Here is a 20,342-nt window from a genome sequence, read left to right on the forward strand (position 1 = left end):
CTAGCTATACCTCTTACTAACAATCATGTTGTTAGCAGCCTTCCTATGCAGTATTCCTTGTTGATATTGTGGACAACAACCAGAAGCATGCTGGAGCCAGCTTAACCCGGCTCATTAGAACCTGATTTAACTGGCCCACAGTCAAGGACTATGGGCTTGTTAAATTTTCCATTTTAACTCAGAAAAAAGGAAATGCTACAACTCATGGTCTGAGGATGTATTGTTTGGTTGTCTAGACTTAAGAAATAACTGAGAAAATGTTAATAATGCAGCTTAAACTTAAATGTTGTGCGTATTGTCCCCCCAGAGAACCTATTGCTAAAAAACATTTACTAGAACATCCTTGTTAACAACAATAGATCCAAAATTATGTTCTAGCTGTTTAGAACGGAGATGTGGATGTAATACAGGGATGATGGGGCACAACAGCACTTGCTTATATCACTTGGTTCCAACCAGATTGTAAGTCTGAGGAAATAGGTCTCAGGAAAGAATTGACACCAAGAGGTCATGGATTGAGGTAGCAGATTTTTTTATCAATTGGGCAAAAATGCCTTAGTTCAAAAAATGTGTTCTGTGGACTGAATTAAGGAGGCAGCTCTCTAGTTGTAGTATGTAAGAAAATGTAGGTCCAGATCTCCTTGTGTGAAACCTGATTCCTTCCCAGTGGTTAGTGTCTCCACTGATGTTCATAGCTGATGGAGCTTCATCCTTGGGGGAGGAGCAGGAGGGCATACAACCTAATCTAATTAGTAGTAGTAGGCAGGAATTCAAGAAAGGTTTTTTTTGGGGGGGGGGTTAGGGGGTTTCTTCCTCTTGATTTTACCCAATGTTTTCCCCCCTGGCTGTTCAGAAGAGTAGGAAATTAGACTTTTGGCTCTTCCACCCATCCCAAGTGACTGCATGGAAGGATCTATAGGACCTGAGACAGGCACTGATTGATAATCTGTTGCCTTTCTATTTTCAGGAAAAATTATGTCTTATATTTTTAGGGTCACCATTGAAGTATTAAATTCTCATTATATAGAATCCATTTTTGAGAAATTAATAAGTATATTCTGAGGTAGGAACTTTTATGTGCTGGGCAGCTTTCAATATACTACACTGTATGATCACCACTGAGTTAATAAATTTCCTTATAATTCCTGAGGTCATTAATCCCAAATAAGATCTTTAACTAACAGGATTCAGTTTCACCCATTCTACTGGTCTTGAAAATATCAGGTATAGGATATAGTAGAAACTGTAGGTATACAGTTATCTTCTTGATAGCAACTGAGGGAAGGTCTCCCTCCAAACATTCCTCTTCTAGCCTTTGTAACAATGGGATCTTCTTTCAGTTTTCCCATTTCTAAAACATCCAAGATAAAAATACCTTCCTTGTTTACTTCCTATGGTTATTAGGAGAATAAAATAAGAAAATACAGATGAAAACATTCTCTAAATTAATGGAAAAAATTTAAGAAGCTCTGCTCTAAACTTCAAATGTGAGGGATTAAGGGATTAAAACTCAGAAGAATCTCAGGTGCATTGGAGCAAATGAATATTATACACTTTGCATCCACCTTGAGTTACAGAGATTCTATCAGGATAATGTTGGTCCATACTATTCTAAAAATTATTTCAAGATCAAAAGAGATAACTTCAATCATTCCATCATTCCACATTTATTTGAGTGCCTTTGTGCAAGGCACTTTGTTAGGCACTATGGGGGAATACAGAATTGACCAAGACATGACCCCTGCTCTTGATGAGCTTACAGTCTTAGAGGAAAGATGAGACATGTACACACTTACCTGTAATACATGGAAGGATATACTATGCCTATAAAAGTGGGACAAATAAAATTTCTATGACAGTTCAGAAGAAAGAAAGAACCCATTTGGCTTGGAATATGAGCGAAAACTTCATGAGGATAGCATATGAGTCCCTAGATCTTGGAGGACAGGTAGGAAACCCAACTGGTGGAGATACGGAAGGAGGGAAGGTATTTCCAACTGGAAGAAACAGCATGAACAAAATCATGGTGTGGAGGCAAATTCTGGGCTGTGTTGGGAAAATGATAGGTGGTCCAGTTAGGTGAATACAAGCGTGGTACTACAGCATGAGAAAGAACGAGAAAAGCAGGTTGAAGCCAGATTGAACCAAGTTTCATATTCTAATAATTTAGGATATGAAAGAAACTGAACTTTGTTTAGATAGCAAAGAACCACCAAAGGGTGGTGAGTAGTAGCACCATGATCAGAACTGTGCTTTAGGAAGATTAATCTGGTGGCCATATGTGAAAGGGGAAGGACCAAACATAGGGAGATCAGTTAAAGGTTGCTAAATTGTTTAGGGTAAGTTAATAAGGGCCTAAACCTGGAAGGTAGGAGTGGGAATTTAAAGGAAGGGATGGATACAAGAGCCCTTTCAGAGGTAAAATCAACAGGATTTAGTTATATGGGTGGAGAGGAAGAGGAAGGAACCAAAGGTGATTCAGGTTTGCATTGGGGTGAGCAGAAGAATGCTGGTGTCACTAACAGAACAGAAGAGGCAAGAGCTGATGGAGTTTTGGCAAAGGGGATGTGGGGAAGAGGATGAGTTTTGTTTTGAATAGTATCTCCCAAACATACAGCAGCCATAAGGTTATTTCTATATCAAGAATGGTCTGAAACTTGAAAGATGAACATTTCAGATTCTGTCAGGCCATTTCCTAAACATTAAAAAAGTTTTACTCATGAATTTGAAAAAAAAATTGGGTCTGTTAAATTAATAATACAGTGACATCCCTCCAAGCCACCATTCAAAAAAGAAGCTAGCCTAAGGGACAAGGGAAAGTAATGAAGACACCTAGGTTTCTGGCTTGAACAATCTATGTTACTTTTCAGGCTATAAATATTTTAGCTCTGCCTGCTAGAAAATAACTTCTTACCAAGAAAATGGCTTTTTTTTTATTAACTGGAGTATTAAAAGAATTTTGATTACTTTGAAGAGAGAACTTTGTACTTGTAAGACATGCTAGCAAAGACTCTTCAAGGCAATGAACATTTAAGAAAATAGACAGTAGGGAGCATTAAGAAAAAAACTGAAGGACTGGATGCATGGAATTTAAATTAGGGCAAATGATAATCTTATTAAATACATTTTCCTAAAGCATATTCAAATAAAGCCAAGGATTTAATACGTATCAACATTCATTACCATAAAACCTGGTACTACTTTTGAAACTGAAATTAAATTTTCAGTCTAGGAAGTTATCAGATTTGTCAATCTACATAATAGAAGGCATTTGTGTGCTATTACACAAAATTGGTAACAATATATACACATTCATATTGCACAGTATATTTTAAGCAGATCTTATAATTTTCTTCATTTTTGTATCCACAGTCTGGTCTTTCTATTGATTCTGATAAGGTCAAAGATTTTATCAGTTAATAAATGACATTTTACAGCAAATCCTCATACAAATTCAAAAATTCTGTGAATTTCTTGTGTAGTTCGTAAGAAAACAAAATTGTATAAATTTTGCCTTTATTCATGAAAAAACAAAAAAATTTTTGCGTGGCCCAAATTTATAATTAAGAAACCCAAGTATAATATTAAACTCTGTGGGGGAAGAGCAGAGCAAAAATGTCCTGCAATGTTCCCTCTCCCCCTTTACCCACCCCCTGTGTTTCATTTTTCTGTCTCATTAGTAAGTTCAATTACTCCCTGTGAAGATAATGCACTTAAAAGAGCCCAGAGTACAGAAGGGTCTTCACAGTTGTGCTGCTGTTCCCAGTGAAGGAAAAGTTCTTCTTTCCTTTCAAGTGTCTGCTTACAAAGAAGACAGTTAAAGCCCAAGTTAGACCAGACCTGAATCTTACATGGCGTGGCCCAGTCTGGGCTTGGAAGAGTCTTTCCAGCTTCACTGGCTCCTGGGGGAGCTTCCTGACTCTTTGTTACTATGTCCAGGTTTTTCTGATGGAGAAGGTAGATCTCCCTTTTGAGCTGAATGGGAAATGTGTAGGCCTCCTCCTCCAGAGGGCCCCTCCTCCCCAGGCTTCTCCTCTCGCTGGACTGTCTCCAGAAATGAGCAGCTCGCTTGACCACTTCCTCCTGGGTACTCTTGCTGCCTGGTAAGATTCCTTCCTTCAGTTTCCCCTGAATGTCCTCTCCATGCACATATAATAAATGAAACTTCATCTCAGAAAAAGACTGAGCAGTGACCTGACAGCGGCCACATTTGATGTCCAATTTGACATCACTGGCCTGTCCTGAAAAGAGGGTCTCCTCGAGGCTTGATTTGTTTTCTCTGAAAATGGAAAAAAGCAGAGGCTGTGTGAGAGGTACTGGGGAAAGCAGACTGAGCACATGTAGTCTGGTTGCTAAAACACAGCCACCCACCCTGCAAATGTCCCAGATACACGAGCTGATGAAGAGGAAGAATGAAAGGTAAGCAGCATGGACACGGCAGAGAATGTTAGTTGAGTCAAAAATAAATCTTTCTGGTATCAAGAATGATGTCAATCACCTCTGGTTGGGTGTGCCAACCTTCTGAGGTCATTAGTGTCCACTTGGTCAAGTCATGCTTCCTTTAATATCTGTCCTTCAAGGGGACTGATTCATGCTGTCCTTAGAGTCTGGTACAATATGCACAGTGGGGGCAGGGAATCCTACAAGAATAAATACTGGCCTGGCAGTAAAGACATGCGATTCAACTCACAGCTCTGTCACTAAGCACTGTGTAACCTTGGGCAAGTCATTCAACCTCTGAGAGTCTTTTTCCTTATCTGTAAAATGAATCCCTATCAACTCTCATAGCCCATGACTATATGAAGAATGTCCCAAAATGGGAGTTCTGCTTGACTTACAAGGATTTAGGTCCATTACAGTTCCTCACCTGTTAAGAATCAAAAATTATATCAAATCTTACATGGGGGAAACCACTAAATAGCTGTGAAACCTTAGATAGGTTTTGGAGAGCCATAAATGGACATAAACAATGTCAAACCTTACTCAGCCCCCAAATAAAAACTGAGTTTCCTTCCCATGTACCACTATCATCAACACTCACCTCTCTACTGATTCTTCTGCTCCTTTTATAGTTATTTCTCGATTCTTTGGCCCTTTGCCCTGTGGCAATTCACTGGTAGAAGGTTCAGTGTTGATCACAACCCTATGTACTTCTTTCAGATGGCCAAAATAAACTCTGATGTGACCAAATACTTTTGCACAGAACTCACAATGCATGAGCTTCTTGAGACGACTCTCACTGTGATGAAGCTTCATATGGGTGCTGAGACTTCCAGAGTGCACATATGCTTTACGACAGATCCGGCAACTGTAAGGCCGTCTGTTTGTGTGTGTGTTCATATGGTCCTGAAGATGGTGTTTAAATTGAAAGTGGTGGTTGCAGATGTGGCATCTGTGCCAAGGCCTTTTTATGGCAGAAAAGCCATTCTTGCATACAGTACCCGGTTTAGTGGAAGCACTATCATTCTGCTTAGAGCTGAGGTACTTATTTGTAAGTGAATTATTTAACACAATGTCTTGTTCTAAGCAGTCAGAAGATTTGGTCTGTAGCAGAGGTGCAGGGGAAGTCAGTGGAGCCACTGCTTGCATTACAACAACAGGCTTGGGCATAATGTTCCGATACTTTTTCATAGCCCCAGTTTTTCTGTCTCTAGGTTCTTGGGGGTCAATTTTTACTCTTTCTTTACCATCTCTACACTTGTCAAGGATACATTTTCTCTTCTTTGTCTGAAAAGTCAAAATTTCATCTGGGATCTTTCGTTTTCTTCCTCTTCTCTTGGCTGTTCCACTATTCAATTTCTTTTTGCTGTCAACTTCCACCTTTGTGGTTGAGCAAAAGGTATCTTCACAGGCAGCTGGCTTGGACATTTGTGTGAGTGAAACAGCAAAGAGCTTATCTGATGTTTTGGTGGATACACTGAAGGTTTTTGCAAATGATGAGACTTTGTCACAGTTGGACCTGTGCCAAGGAGAAGTGGGACTTACAATGCTGGCATTTGGCTTAGTTTTACAAAACATTGTTGTCTTCATTCTTGAGTAAGGTAAGATTGGAAGTTTACCTTTTGGTACTGTAGGAATCAGCTGAACTGCATTGCCAAAAATCGCTGGGGACATAACAGTAATGGCTTTTGCAGAATCAGCTACTCTTTCTTTGATTTTCTCTGCACTAACAGCAGAGGGTTTTCTGGCTGTTGTCTTTGTATCTAGGTTGACTTTCACTGAATTCCTCAGCTCAGCTGAAGTTTCCTCTGGTACCCATGGTTTTGGAATAATAATAGTGTCACCTGCCTCAGGTTTGTTTATCAGTGGAGGTCCAGATTCTACACAGTTGCTTTCATCAAGCAAAGCAGTAACTGTGATTTCAGTTGGCATCTGATCTATTAGTATCACATGCTCAGATGAATCAATGTTTGCATGAAGTTCAGAATAGTTGGCTACTGAAGGTGATGGCTGCGCACATATCTGTGTATTGGCTGGAACCTTCCTAATCACACTCACAGAGGAGTTTGGAATAGTTTCCACTCCTGGTATATTCTTATTTCTTGTAGGTTGGTACCGAGGAATAGGCAATTTAAGGTTTTTGGGCAATGACATTTTGAGTTTCTGGATGGGTTGGGTTGCCACTGCTGGGGTAACATGGGGCAAAGCAACAAGAGAAAAGGTTCCCTCCTGACCAGCAACTTGCATCAGGGCATAGTTTTGTGCTGGCATTACCAGAGGCCTAGAATTTGCTGAGGACGTGGGATGAACTTGATCAGAGAGTGCTGGCGACTGATAGGGAAGCGCTGGGGATGTTAGGACTTTTGGTGTAATTTTGGGGGCAATAGTCCTAAACTGAATTTTATTCTGTGAATTTTTCCCAGTCTGTGTTCTCCAGAGAGAGATTTTAGGTTCATCTGCAATGATAACACAAAATACAAAAAACAAAATGTTATTGTATTATACTTATCCAAATGTTGACAGTTCAAATAAGCACCTTAAAAGTAACTCAAAGAAAATATAATTAAAATGAGATGGTAAAAAGATTCATAGAAGTGTCAAAGCCTCACTTCACATTTCTCACACTGTACTGCTGTGGGTTAAGATTTCAAAGCTCCAGATAGCCTTTGGACAGGACTGGGAGTTTTAACTAACACATAATGAGCTAACATTTGTTTCCTTCCTTAAACAACTGGCTTTACAAAGAGAGACAGTGCAAGCACCCATTAGGAAGTGATGGGCTAGGGAATCTGTGGCCTTAAGGCCATATGTGACCTTCTAGGTCCTTAGGTGCAGCCTTTTGACTGAGACCAAGTTTTACAGAAAAAAATCTATTTATTAAGGATTAATAGATTAATTATTAATTAATTGATAGGTAGCCACCAATGCAGAGCAGGATAAAGCAGATCGCCGCTCTGTGAACGTGCATCTTTTGCTCTACTTGAGGCTACACCATTCGGCACAGTGGCAATACAATACATGGTAGAACTCGTGGTTGAAAGTCAGCCTTGTTTCTATCTCCCGTGTGACTTGTGAATTTTTCTTGACACCTTTCAAACTGTTGATGTGTGCTTTTGCAACTACATCACTAGCATTTAGAAGCTGACGTGATTCCCCTCAACCCCACCACCATTTAAAAATGTTACAAGGCACCAAACAATATGCAGAGATAGAAAACATTCTCTAGTTCATACAATTAAAATAATCACAGTCTTTAAGATATACAGGAGCACCTAGTGACAAGCTCTTATTCCACTTAAAGGCAGCATGGTATAGAGAAAAAAACACTGGCCTTTGGAGTTTGGGGATCTGGTTCTGAATTGGGGTAAATAACTAAGGTTTTTTAAGTCTCATTTTCTTCATATGTAAAATGGAGATAATACTTTGCTAACCATTTCACAGGTTGGTTATAAGGAAACATTTATAAATGCTGAAGTCTTACATAATGTGAGATACTGTTATTTCGATAGGTCCCTTCCTTAGCCCAATCTCATGAGGAGAAAAAATGAGAAAAAGACTCGTTCTGAACCTATGATAGCATTTATCTCCTGGGTGGAAACCAGAACTAAGAAGCAGTTTCTTGCCAAAAACCTTTACATGAAGGAAATGCTCTTAGATACAGAATCCATTCTGCCCTTCTAACTCTGGACAAAGAATACAAGTTCAATGTCTTTCTTTTGGGATTGAGGCATTCACCTATTTCTACAGTTAGATAAATGGAGTGCTAAGTAGGCTAGGGACATTTGTCACAGTCTCCACAGAGATGACACTGCCATATTTAGCTGGAATATTAGATCGCCTCAACTCTCCCAGGTTGCCAGGTGCAACAGGTAACTGATCTTATGGTATACCTTAGTAATGCCATTTGGGATTTCCAGAAATGAAGTATCTGGGATACAAGGGGAAAATGGGCAGGTAATATCCATCTGAGACAAAACAGAACTTTAGAGGGCAAGGCTCTTATAATTTAAAAAATGACTGGGTCACTTTTGGAGGGATTCCCAGGGACAAAAAGCCATGTTTTGTGACCAAGTTGATTCATGACCTGAATAATCTCAGAAAGGTGAAACAGATAAAATTACCCATATACTAGTGTTAAAAAAAAGCTGAAAGAGGCTCTGATTCTTCTATTAATATGTTTTAAGAGTTCCAGACTTTTCACAAACAATTCGGGAACACTCCTGTTATGAGACCATGAAAATGTAAACATTCTGTATTGTATCATGGGAAAAACTACATTGCCAAAAGAAAGAGACCTCAGAGACCTCTCTAAGGGCAGGTCCCCCCAACCTGTCCAATCTTAACAAGGATTTCTCTCCTACCATGCTAACTGACAATGGTCATTCAGTGTTTTTTTTGAAAACCCTACAGAAAGGGGTTTCTAGAAAAACCTCCTAGAGCTGCCCTATTTTAATTTTGAAAAGTTTTATTTGTTAGGAAGTTGTTTCTTTAGGACTGAATCTTCCATTCATTGCTACCCCAAGAGCTAAGCAGAACAAGTAAATCAAACTCCTCTTCCCTGTGAAAGTTTTTCATATATATATGAAGATGGCTGTTACAGTCACCCCCTTAGCCTTCTCTTTTCCTGTCTAAACACCCCTAGTTCTTTTGACAAATCCTCACACCATATCTTCTCAAGGCCTCATCTTGCTAGGTTTTATTCCCTAATGTGGTATCCAGAATGGAACCTGGTATTCCAGATGTCTCTTTATCAAAGCCAAGCACAGCTGGGCTATTGCCTCCTTCCTTCTGTACACTGTTTCTCTGAATGCAACCTAAGTTGATACATGCTTTTTGAGCTGCCACAGCCCATTGTTGGCTCATACTGAGCCAGCAGTCTACTAAAACCCACAGGCCTTTTTCACATTAATTGCTACCTATTCCCTGCCTCTTCCTTCTGAAGTTAATTTTTTTTTTTAATCCAAGTATAAGACTTTACATTAACCCCCTATTAAATTTCATGTTACAATTAGTCCAACAGTGCAGCCTAAGACATTATTGGATCCTTACCCCTTAATCCAGTATTTGAACTATCCCCCCTAGCCTTATAAATTACATAAAAGGCAAAAATGGCATTCTCATGCCATCCCTGCCTTTCTGTTCAACTTTAAAAAAACAAACAGACCAAGAACACTGAGCTGTACAGGAGCAATTACAGGTTCACTGGGCCCTTCACTAGAAACCTCTTTCCAAGCCAATAATGACTACTTTTGGTATACTATTATTTAGTCATCCCCAAAACATTTAACTGTACTATTATCTAGTGTATATATTCTCCCAGCTTATCCATAAAAACAGCATGAAAGTCTGTCAAATACTTTGCAGAAATCCAGCAAAATTATATCTATAGGAATCCCCTGTTCTACCAGTGCAATACTTCTATCAAAAAGGAAAGGAGGCCAGTCTGGCACAATTGGCTCTTGATAAAAACATGGTAGGCCTTTGTCATCATTATTTCCTTTTCTAGAAGTTCAAAACCATTCCTTTTATATAGGATAATCCTAGAAGCTCTAGAATTTTTCTAAGAATCACAATAAAGTTCACTGCACTACATATTTTTCAGACTCATCCTTTCTTTTACTTTTCACTGAAAACTGGAGCAACATTTGCCCTTTGGCAAGAATCCTGTGGCACCTCTCCCATTCTTTACGATCACTGAGATTCATGAATTAAATCTGTAGGTTCACACGATGCTCTATGATATGCTTACTCTACACCTGGTGATCTGAATTCATCAAGGGAAGTTTGCTTTTTTTCTAAATGCCACCATATTTATGTGGATTTTGACTCCCTATTAGACACCTCTCTTGTAAGTTTTTCAATCCAAACATTATTTACCTTGGCAGAGAAACAGTGTTACTTCAAGGGTTTTGCTACAATAGTGTGGTTAATTCATTTGTGGTTGCCTATGAATAACACCTTATGGATTCTCCACAAGAGGCTCACCTAGGATGCTACAAGTTTTCCTCTAGTTTTCTTGATATTATGTGGCTTCCAATGGAGCACACAGATTTTCAACTAGTTATCTTTTTTCTCTCATTATGCTACCGGTTCATCTTTTCTTTTCTGGTTATCCATTTCTTAATCCTCCAGATTAAAATGTCAATGGGAAATGAACGTTCATTGCTGTCATCTAGTCATTTTTCAGTCGTGTCTGACTCTTCATGACCCCTTTTGGGTTTTTTTTTTGGCAAAGATACTGGAGTGGTTTGCCATTTCCTTCTCCTGTTCATTTTACAGATGAGGAAACTGGGGTAAACAGGGCTAAGGGACTTGCCCAGGGTCACACAGCTTATTAAGTATCTGAGACCTGATTTGAACACAGGAAGATGAGTCTTCCTGACTTCAGGCCAGGCACTCTTGTTTAACAAAATAAAAATACAATGCAACATAGATAAAGTTAATTTGTAGTTCTAAATCAATATGCAGACTGCAGAGATCCATTTCTATTTGAGTTTGACACTAATGCTTTTTAGCAGGGCTTCTTAAACTTTTTCCACCCATGACACTTTCAGTGTTTCTGCCACATAATTTTTCATTTGTAATCTGCTCTAGCCTATTTGGGGCTACCACCTATTAGGTGATCTCAACTTTCTCTGCCAACAGATGTTCCACTGCTGGAACAATATTGATGCTAACTAGATGGGCTTTGCGCCAGTACCAAGTTCGCAGTTGTTAAAAGTGCTGCACAGTTTCCCAAAAGAAATCTGGTTGGCTATCCTCTTGCCATTCTATTGGGAACCTACTTTACCATCCACCTGTAGCATCTAAGGAACAAATATTGATGGACGGGCTTTAGATTTATCCTTTCAACTCCTGATCATAGACTGGACAACACAAGTACTTCATTAACTGGGTTTTTCCTGTATAAATAATTAGGTTAAACTTTTGAGTGATTATGAATTGCATTTAGGAGTCAACACCATTCTGGAATTTGATGCTATCGACACAATGTTATCCACAAATAAGAGTATTTGAAGAAAGTTAATATTTAGAGAGATTATCTCTTCAAACTGGATTATGAGTTGACTAACCTCCATTAGAATGGGAAATGTCATTGGTGAGGATATGTCTCACTGTTTTATGCTTTGATCAGTAATTATCAGAAAGGTGAATAAAATTATAGTAGTTGTTACAACTTTCAAGGAATCTGTACAATTTTTATAGGAAACAACCTAATGGAAGAGAGCATTTAAGATAACATTTTGCTATTCCTAATCAAATGCCTTTCTATGGTAAACAATAAGCACAGCAGGATCTTATAATCTCGGTACATTTTAGTCAAATGTGTGACTGAAAACATGTGGAATACTATAGAATACACTTTGTAAATGCTTGCCTATTCCCTACTTGTGCCTTCATTAAGGGTGTCCTCCCTCCATATTTATGTAGGTTATTCTCATAAAGAATTCATAGAGGAAGGAAAGGAGAAATATAGACTGTTAGTTATCAACATTCTTTTTTTAAAGCCAAAGAAAGACAAAGTTTATTAAAGATTCACCATATTGGGCTGACTTTTTAAAAAATGATTTTATTTTCCTTTTTTAAATGTTTATTTATTTATTTTTAGTTTTCAACATTCATTTCCACAAAATTTTGAGTTCCAAATTTTCTCTCCATCTCTCCCCTCTCCCCACCCCATAACACCTTGCATTCTGATTACCCTTTCCCTCAATATGCCCTCCCTTCTATCACGCCCCTCCCTTCCCTTGTCCCCATCTTGTCTCTTGTCTTGTAGGGCAAGATAAATTTCTATACCCCATTGCCTGTATTTCTTATTTCCCAACTGGATGCAAAAACAATTCTCAACATTCATTCCTACAACTTTTGAGTTCCAACTTCTCTCCCTTCCTCCCTCTCCACCCATCCCCACTGAGAAAGCAAGCAATTCAATATATGCTATATATGTGTAGTTTTACAAAAGACTTCCATAATAGTCATGTTATGAAAGACTAACTATATTTCCCTCCATTCTATCCTGCCCCCATTTATTCTCTTCTCTCTTTTGACCTTGTCCCTCCCCAAAAGTGTTTATTTCTAATTATTCCCTCCTCCCATTTGCCCCCCCATCCCGCTTGTCCCCTTCTCCCCTACTTTCCTGTAGTGTAAGGTAGATTTTCATACCAAATTGAGTAAGCATGTTATTCCCTTCTTAAGCCAAATGTGAAGAGAGTAAGCTTCACTTTTTCCCTCTCACTTCCTCCTTTTTCTCCTCCATTGAAAAAGCTTTTCTTGCCTCTTTTATGAGAGATAATTTGCCCCATTCCATTTCTCCCTTTCTCCTCCCACTATAATCTCACCCCTTAATTTTATTTTTTAGATATCATCCTTTCTTATTCAATTCACCCTGTGTTCTCTGTCTATATGTGTGTGTGTGGGTGTGGGTGTGTAATCCCTCCAACTACCCAAATACTGAGAGAAGTCTCGAGTCACAAATATTATCTTTTCATATAAGAATGTAAACAAGTTCAACTTTAGGGAGTGCCTTACGATTTCTCTTTTTTACCTTTTACCTTTTCATGTATCTTTTGGTTCCTTTGTTTGAAAGTCAAATTTTCTATTCAGTTCTGGTCTTTTCATCACTGAATGACCATTTTTTCCCTTGGAGTATTATACTCAGTTTTGCTGGGTAGGTGATTCTTGGTTTTAATCCCAGTTCCTTTGACTTCTATCCTATTCCAAGCCCTCTGATCCCTGAATGTAGAAGTTGCCAGATCCTGTGTTATCCTGATTGTATTTCCACAATACTCATATTGTTTCTTTCTAGCTGCTTGCCATATTTTCTCCTTGACCTAGGAATTCTGGAATGTGGCTACAATATTCCTAGGAGTTTCTCTTTTTTGGAGTTTTCAGGAGGTGATTAGTGGATTCTTTCAATATTTATTTTACCCTCTGGTTCTAGAATATCAGGGCAATTTTCCATGATAATTTCACGAAAGATGATGTCTAGGCTCTTTTTTTTGATCACAGCTTTCAGGTAGACCCATAATTTTTAAAGTGTCTCTCCTGGATCTATTTTCCATGTCAGTTGTTTTTCCAATGAGATACTTCACATTATCTTCTATTTTTTCATTCTTTTGGTTTTGTTTTGTAATCTCTTGGTTTCTCATAAAGTCATTAGCTTCCATCTGCTCCATTCTAATTTTTAAAGAACTATTTTTTTCAGTGACCTTTTGAACCTCCTCTTCCATTTGGCTGATTCTGCTTTTTAAAGCATTCTTCTCATTGGCTTTTTGGTCCTCTTTTGCCAATTGAGTTAGCCTATTTTTAAAGGTGTTATTTATTCAGCATTTTTTTGAGTCTCCTTTAGCAAGCTGTTGACTCGCTTTTCATGATTTTCTTGCATTGCTCTCATTTCTCTTCCTAATTTTTCTACCACCTCTCTTACTTGATTTCAAAATTCTTTTTGAGCTCTTTCATAGCCTAATACCATTGCACATTTATTTTGAGGATTTGGATGCAGAAGCCTTGACTTCCTCTGAGGGTATGCATTGTTCTTCCTCATCTGAAAGGATGGAAGAAAATACTAAGAAAGTAACCTTCTCTAGTCTTGTTTTTTTTCCCTTTTCTGGGCATTTTCCCAGCCAGATGCTTGACTTTTGAGTCCTTTGTCAAGAGGAGGGTATACTCTGGGGACCTGTAAGTTCTCAGTTCCTCCAAGGTGGCACAATCAAGGGAGAGGAGTTTACTCCTCTCCTGGCCTGCACACTGGTCTGGGAGCAACCACAAGCTTTTTTGCTCAGGATCTGCAAGTAAAATTCCCTCTCCACAACCGCCTCCTGCTCCACGTTGCCAGTGCTCCTCCTCACCCCAGGGCTGGGCTCAGGTCTGAGATTCAGATCAGCAGCTCAATTCCCCCAGGGGTTTTAGGCAGAAGGCTCCAAAAATGGACGCTGCTACTGCAGTGGGTGCTGCTAGTGGTCCAGTCCATGTTCCCTTCTCTTGGGTGAAGGAGCTTTCTCACTGACCTTTGAAGCTGTCTTTGGTGTCTGTGGGTTGAACAATCTGGGAACTGCTGCTGCCACTGGCTCCCTAAAGCCTGTTCTGGGACCTGTCCTTGCTGTCTCTCAGAGCCCACACTGGGCTGCACTCCTCGTCTGGTAAGATAAACCTTTCCTGTCTGCCTTCCAGGCTGTCTTGGGCTGGAAATCTCTTTCACTGTTGTTTTGTGGCTTCTGCTGCTCTAGGATTTTAGTCATTTTTTATTTTATGGACTATGTGGGGGAGCTTCAACAGGTCCATCTTTCTATTCCAGCATCTTGGCTCTGCCCCCTTGTCACCTCTCAACATTTTCTTAAATACTCTTATCAATAATAATCTATGTTCCTCCAAAAAGTTTTGTCTCCTCCCTTTTTCAGACAGCAAAGGAATCAGTCCCTCAGTGCCCTGTTTTGTATCCTCCACGTGGTCTTGAACAGTTGGCTCTTTCCATCTGTAGCGAAATTTCTATTTTCTCATCTTATAAGGTTTTCAGGGATAGTTCCATTGTCACTGATGGGGAAATAAGTTTTGTCACAAAAATCTTTACAGAGCCCTTCCATTTGGGGGCAGTTTACTGTACTCCTTCCAGTTTCATTTGTAATTCCTCCAAGGAAGATGTGGCTTAACTGGAAATCTTTATCAAACATTCTTTAAACTTGTTTTATTCCCCCCATTTCTCACTATTTTAAGAAATGATATTGCTTATAATATTCCACATCTTTTTTCATAAGATTTCACAAATGAGTTTATATTCTAAATTAGATTTGCCTTTGCCTACTAAATCTCACTTTCCAGAAAAGAGATCAAGTATTTGCTGACTGAAGTGGTTTTCCTAGGCTCTTTTACTTTCCTTATTATAGAAAATAATTTAGGTTGGTTAAACTATTTAGGGTTAGAATCAAGGTTAATTTTTTTTTCCTATTTCCCATTTTTCAGGATCAACAGCTAATTTAAATATATCTGGTTGGAATTACTTCAATTGCCTGCCATATTTATTTTTAACCTTTAAGTAATTAAGTAATCCCAAGTTTGGATTTGATTTGGATCTTTGTTTTAACAGATCAGCGATCTGACTATGGAGAACTGATATTTTAAAAATACATCCTGTATTAGAAACCATTTACTTTCCCCTCTACTAGAATATAAGCAATTTCATTTTTCTTGATACTGTGCAGTATTTGCCAGACTCAACATTTTTCCACTTTCTTCTGAAAGAAAATATGATCTAAGCCACTGAGCCCCAGATAACAGCCACAGCAGCCCCTGAGACATTCAGCTCACAGGTTAAATGTCTGTAAGTCACCTACTAGAACTTCTGGGAGCTAAAATGGTGGAGTGATCGGTAAATGTTCTCTCCTCCCCCCTCATTGACCTCGAAAGAACCATAAAATGTTTCCCCAGAAAAATCCTGGATCAGTGGGCACAGTAAAGGGGCAAACAGTCTCATAATACCCAATGGTAGGAAAATAGCTAAGGGGGATTCCTCTTATTGTGGCAGAGGCGAACCGGAAGGAGAGGGGTGCCAAGGTGGTGGAAACTCACGCGAGAACCCAGGAGTGCCTTGGCGCGGAGAGGAGCTCCAGAGGAGGTGGAAACTCGCACTAGGACCCAGGCGTGCCTCAGCACTCCAGGGGAAACAGGAAGACAATAGGGCAGCCAGGATCACCAACCCCCGAGTGCCTTTGCCTCAGCTGAGGAGATCTCCCAGGGCCAGACCACCCCTGCCCCACACTTAACAAGCTAGCCCCAAGGTTGATCAGGAAACCCAAAACAAAAAAGATAAATATGCATGTGCCCTTAGCGTTTTTACACCAGTCCGCTCAACACCAAGTTCCGCAGTTTCTAACTAAAAGAACCAGAAGCCACAACACAAACCACCATCATGAGCAAGAAAAAGCAAAGCAAGGGTGAAAAAACCATAGAATCTTTCTATGGGGACAAGGACCAAAAGAAGAATACCAAAGAGGTCAGTAGTGAAACTGTACTTCCATCTGAAACTTCAGAAGGGACTATGAACTGCTCGCATGCACAAACAGCTCTCCTGGAACAGCTGAAGAAGGAAATAGAAGAAAAACTGGCCAATGATTTTAAAAGTATGAAAAAAGAATTCACTGATGAGAACATCTCTTTAAAAAGGAAAATTGAACAAATGGAAAAAGAAGCACAAAACCTAACTGGGAAAAACTGGACAAATGGAAAAGGAAGCACAAAACCTAACTGGGAAAATTGGACAAATGGAAAAGGAAGCATAAAAACTAACTGGAGAAAATAACTCCTTAAAAGGAACAACTGGACAGATGGAAAAGGAGATACAAAAGTTAACTGAAGAAAATAATTTGATAAAAATTAGAATTGGGAAAGTAGAAACTATTGACTCTATGAGACATCAAGAATCAGTCAAACAAAATCTAAAGAATGAAAAGATAGAAGAAAATGTAAAATATCTAAATGGAAAAACAAGTGACCTGAAAAATAGATCCAGGAGAGAAAATTTAAGAATTATTGGCCTACCAGAAAGCCACAATGAAAAAAAGTCTGGATAATATCTTCGAAGAAATCATCAAGGAAAACTGCCCAGAAGTGCTAGATCCAGAAGGCAAAAATAGTCATCGAAAGAATCCACCTTTCACCTCCCAAAAGGGATCCCAAACTAAATACCTCAAGAAACATTGTTGCCAAATTCCAGAACTATGAAGTGAAGGAGAAAATACTACAGGCAGCCATTAAGAAACCATTCAGATATCGAGGAGCAACAGTTAGGATCACACAGGACCTTGCAGCTTCTACATTAAAAGATCGAAGGAATTGGAATACAATATTCCATAAGGCAAAGAAGCTGGGACTACAGCCAAGGATCCAATTACCCAGCAAAGTTCAGCACAACATTTCAGGCAAGGAGAGGGACATTCAACGAAATTAGGGATTTCCAGACCTTCCTGACAGGAAGGCCAGAACTCAACAGAAAATTCAATCTTCAAATGCAGGTCACAAGAGAGGTATAAAAAGGTAAACAGGGGAAAAGAAAAACTTGTTACTCAATTTGGGCAAACTGTTTACCTTCCTATAAGGGAAGATGATACTTGTTAATCCTGAGAATTGTACATCTATTATGAAATATAAAAGGGATACACATAGAGGGAACAGGTGTAGAGTAAATGATGTGATGATAAAAATATGATTTAAGCATGCAAAGGGATTGTAAGAGGAGATGTGAAAAGGAGGAAGCAGAAAACAGTAAATTATATTACAGGAAGAAGTACAAAATTATAATAGAGGGAAAGAGGAGAGAGAGATGAGCATTATTTGAGAGGTACTCTCATCTGATTTAGTTCAAGGAGGGAACAATAAAGTTAATTAAGTATATAAATCTAACTAACTCTATAGGCAGTAGGAGGGGAAGGGGGAAGAAAGAAGAGGGGAAGCTAAAAGGAAGGGAAGAAGTAGTAAGGGTAAAGGGGAGTAAAAGGGAGGGGGGCTGAAAGAAGGAAGGGAAAACTGTGGGAGGTGGTGGTGAAAAGTAAAAACTATTGAGGAAGGGAAGGGAGATGGGAGAACTAAAAGCACAAACAGTGGGAAAGAGGATGGAGGGGAAGAAACAGATTGTAATCATAACTGTGGATGTGAATGGAATGAACTCTCCTAAAAAACGGAGATGGATAGCAGAATGGATTAAAAGCCATAATCCAATAATATGTTGTTCACAAGAAACACATTTGAAACAGGAGGGGATACACACAGGGTAAAGATAAAAGGTTGGAGCACAATATACTATGCTTTAACTGATTTAAGAAAAGCACAGGTAGTAATTCTAATCTCAGACAAAGCAAAAGCAGAAATAGATCTAATCAAAACAGATAAGGAAGGAAACTATATTTTGCTAAAAGGCACCATAAACAACCAACCAATATCATTACTAAATATGTATGTTCCAAGTGGTATAGCACCTAAATTCTTAGAGGAGAGGTTGGGGGAGTTGCAGGAAGAAATAAACAGCAAAACTATACTAGTAGGGGACCTCAACTTCCCCCTCTCTGAACTGATAAATCTAACGTTAAAATGAACACAAAAGCAGTTAAGGAGGTAAATAAAACTCTGGATAAAATAGGTATGATAGATCTCTGGAGAAAACTGAATGGGGATAGAAAGGAATATACCTTTTTTTCAGCAGTATATGGCACATATACAAAAACTGACCATGTTTTACAGCATAAAAACCTCACAATCCAGTGCAGAAAGGCAGAGATAGTCAATGCATCCTTCTCACATCATAATGCAATAAAAATTATATGTAACTAAAGGTCATGGAAAGATAAACCAAAAATTAATTGGAAACTAAATAATCTAATCCTAAAGAAGGGTTGGGTAAAACAACAAATCATAGAAACAATCAACAACTTCATTCAAGAGAATGACAATAATGAGACAACCTACCAAATCTTATGGGATACTGCAAAAGCATTTCTCAGGGGAAGTTTTATATCTTTGAATGCCTACATGAATAAAATAGAGAAAGAGATCAATGACTTGGGCAAGCAACTGAAAAAGCTAGAAAAAGAACAAATCAAAAATGTCCAAGTAAATACCAAATTAGAAATCTTGAAAACCAAAGGAGAGAGTAATAAAACTGAAATTAAGAAAACTATTGAACTGATAAATAAAACCAATAGTTGGTTTTATGTAAAAACTAATAAAATTGATAAACCTTTGGTCAATCTGATTAAACAAAAGAAAGAAGAAAACCACATTACTAAAATAAAAAATGAAAGGGGTAAACTCACCTCCAATGAGGAAATTAAAACAATAATTAGAAATTACTTTGCCCAATTTTATGCCCATAAATTTGACAATCTAAATGAGATGGATGAGTATTTTAAAAAATACAAATTGCCCAGATTAACAGAAGAGGAAATTGAATACTGAAACAACTCCATCTCAGAAAAAGAAATTGAACAAGCCATCAATGAACTCCCTAGGAAAACTCTCCAGGTCTGGATGTATTTACAAGTAAATTCTATCAAACATTTAAAGAACAGTTAATTCCAATACTATATAGACTATTTTTGAAAATTGGGGAAGGAGTCCTCCCAAATTCTTTCTATGATACAAACATGGTTTTGATACCTAAACCAGGAAGAGACAAAACAGAGAAAGAAAATTATAGACCAATTTCTCCAATGAATGTAGATGCAAAAATTTTAAATCAGATTTTAGCAAAACAAATACAGCAACTTATCACAAGAATAACACATTATGATCAGGTAGGATTCAAACCAGGAATGCAGGACTGGTTCAATATTAGGGAAACTATTAGCATTATTGACCATATCAACAACAAAACTAACAGAAATCACATGACTATCTCAATAGATGCAGAAAAAGCTTTTGACAAAATACAACACCCATTCCTATTAAAAAAATTGGAGAGCATAGGAATAAAGGGAACTTTCCACAAAATAATAAGCAGTATCTACCCAAAACCTGCTGCAAGCATTATATGCAATGGTGATAAGCTAGATGCATTTCCAAAAAGATCAGGGGTGAAACAAGGATGTCCATTATCACCACTATTATTCAATATGGAACTAGAAATGTTAGCTATAGCAATTAGACGAGATAAAGAAATTGAAGGAATTAGAATAGCCAAAGAAGAAACTAAGTTATCACTCTTTGCAGATGATATGATGATTTACTTAGATTCAAGCAAAAAACTACCTGAAACAATAAACAACTTTGGCAAAGTTGCAGGTTACAAAATAAACCCACACAAATCTTCTGCATTTCTATATATTAGTAACAAAGCCCAACAGCAAGAGATAGAAAGAGAAATCCCATTTAAAGCTAGGGCAGACACTATAAAATATTTGGGAGTTTACCTGCCAAAA

General features: G+C 38.4%; 1 protein-coding gene across 24 annotated transcripts in view; it reads right to left on the reverse strand.

Moving 5' to 3' along the window:
• Nucleotides 1–1,651: 1,651 nt before the first annotated feature.
• ZNF438 (zinc finger protein 438) overlaps nt 1,652–20,342 on the reverse strand; it is a 157,687-nt gene continuing 138,996 nt past the window's right edge. For 22 of the 24 annotated variants that reach the window (XM_072651918.1, XM_072651916.1, XM_072651907.1 and 19 more), the window contains 2 exons: nt 5,042–6,896; nt 1,652–4,279 (listed from right to left, as the gene is read on the reverse strand). In XM_072651918.1, the coding sequence (XP_072508019.1) occupies nt 3,661–4,279; nt 5,042–6,896 (2,474 nt within the window). In that variant the 3' untranslated portion in view covers nt 1,652–3,660. Of the gene's footprint in view, nt 4,280–5,041; nt 6,897–18,891; nt 18,951–20,342 lie in introns of all 24 variants that reach the window. The other 2 variants (XM_072651920.1, XM_072651919.1) reach the window with 1 other exon arrangement.

This window comes from Notamacropus eugenii, chromosome 3 (assembly GCF_028372415.1).
Source record: "Notamacropus eugenii isolate mMacEug1 chromosome 3, mMacEug1.pri_v2, whole genome shotgun sequence".
NCBI classification, from domain to species: domain Eukaryota; kingdom Metazoa; phylum Chordata; class Mammalia; order Diprotodontia; family Macropodidae; genus Notamacropus; species Notamacropus eugenii.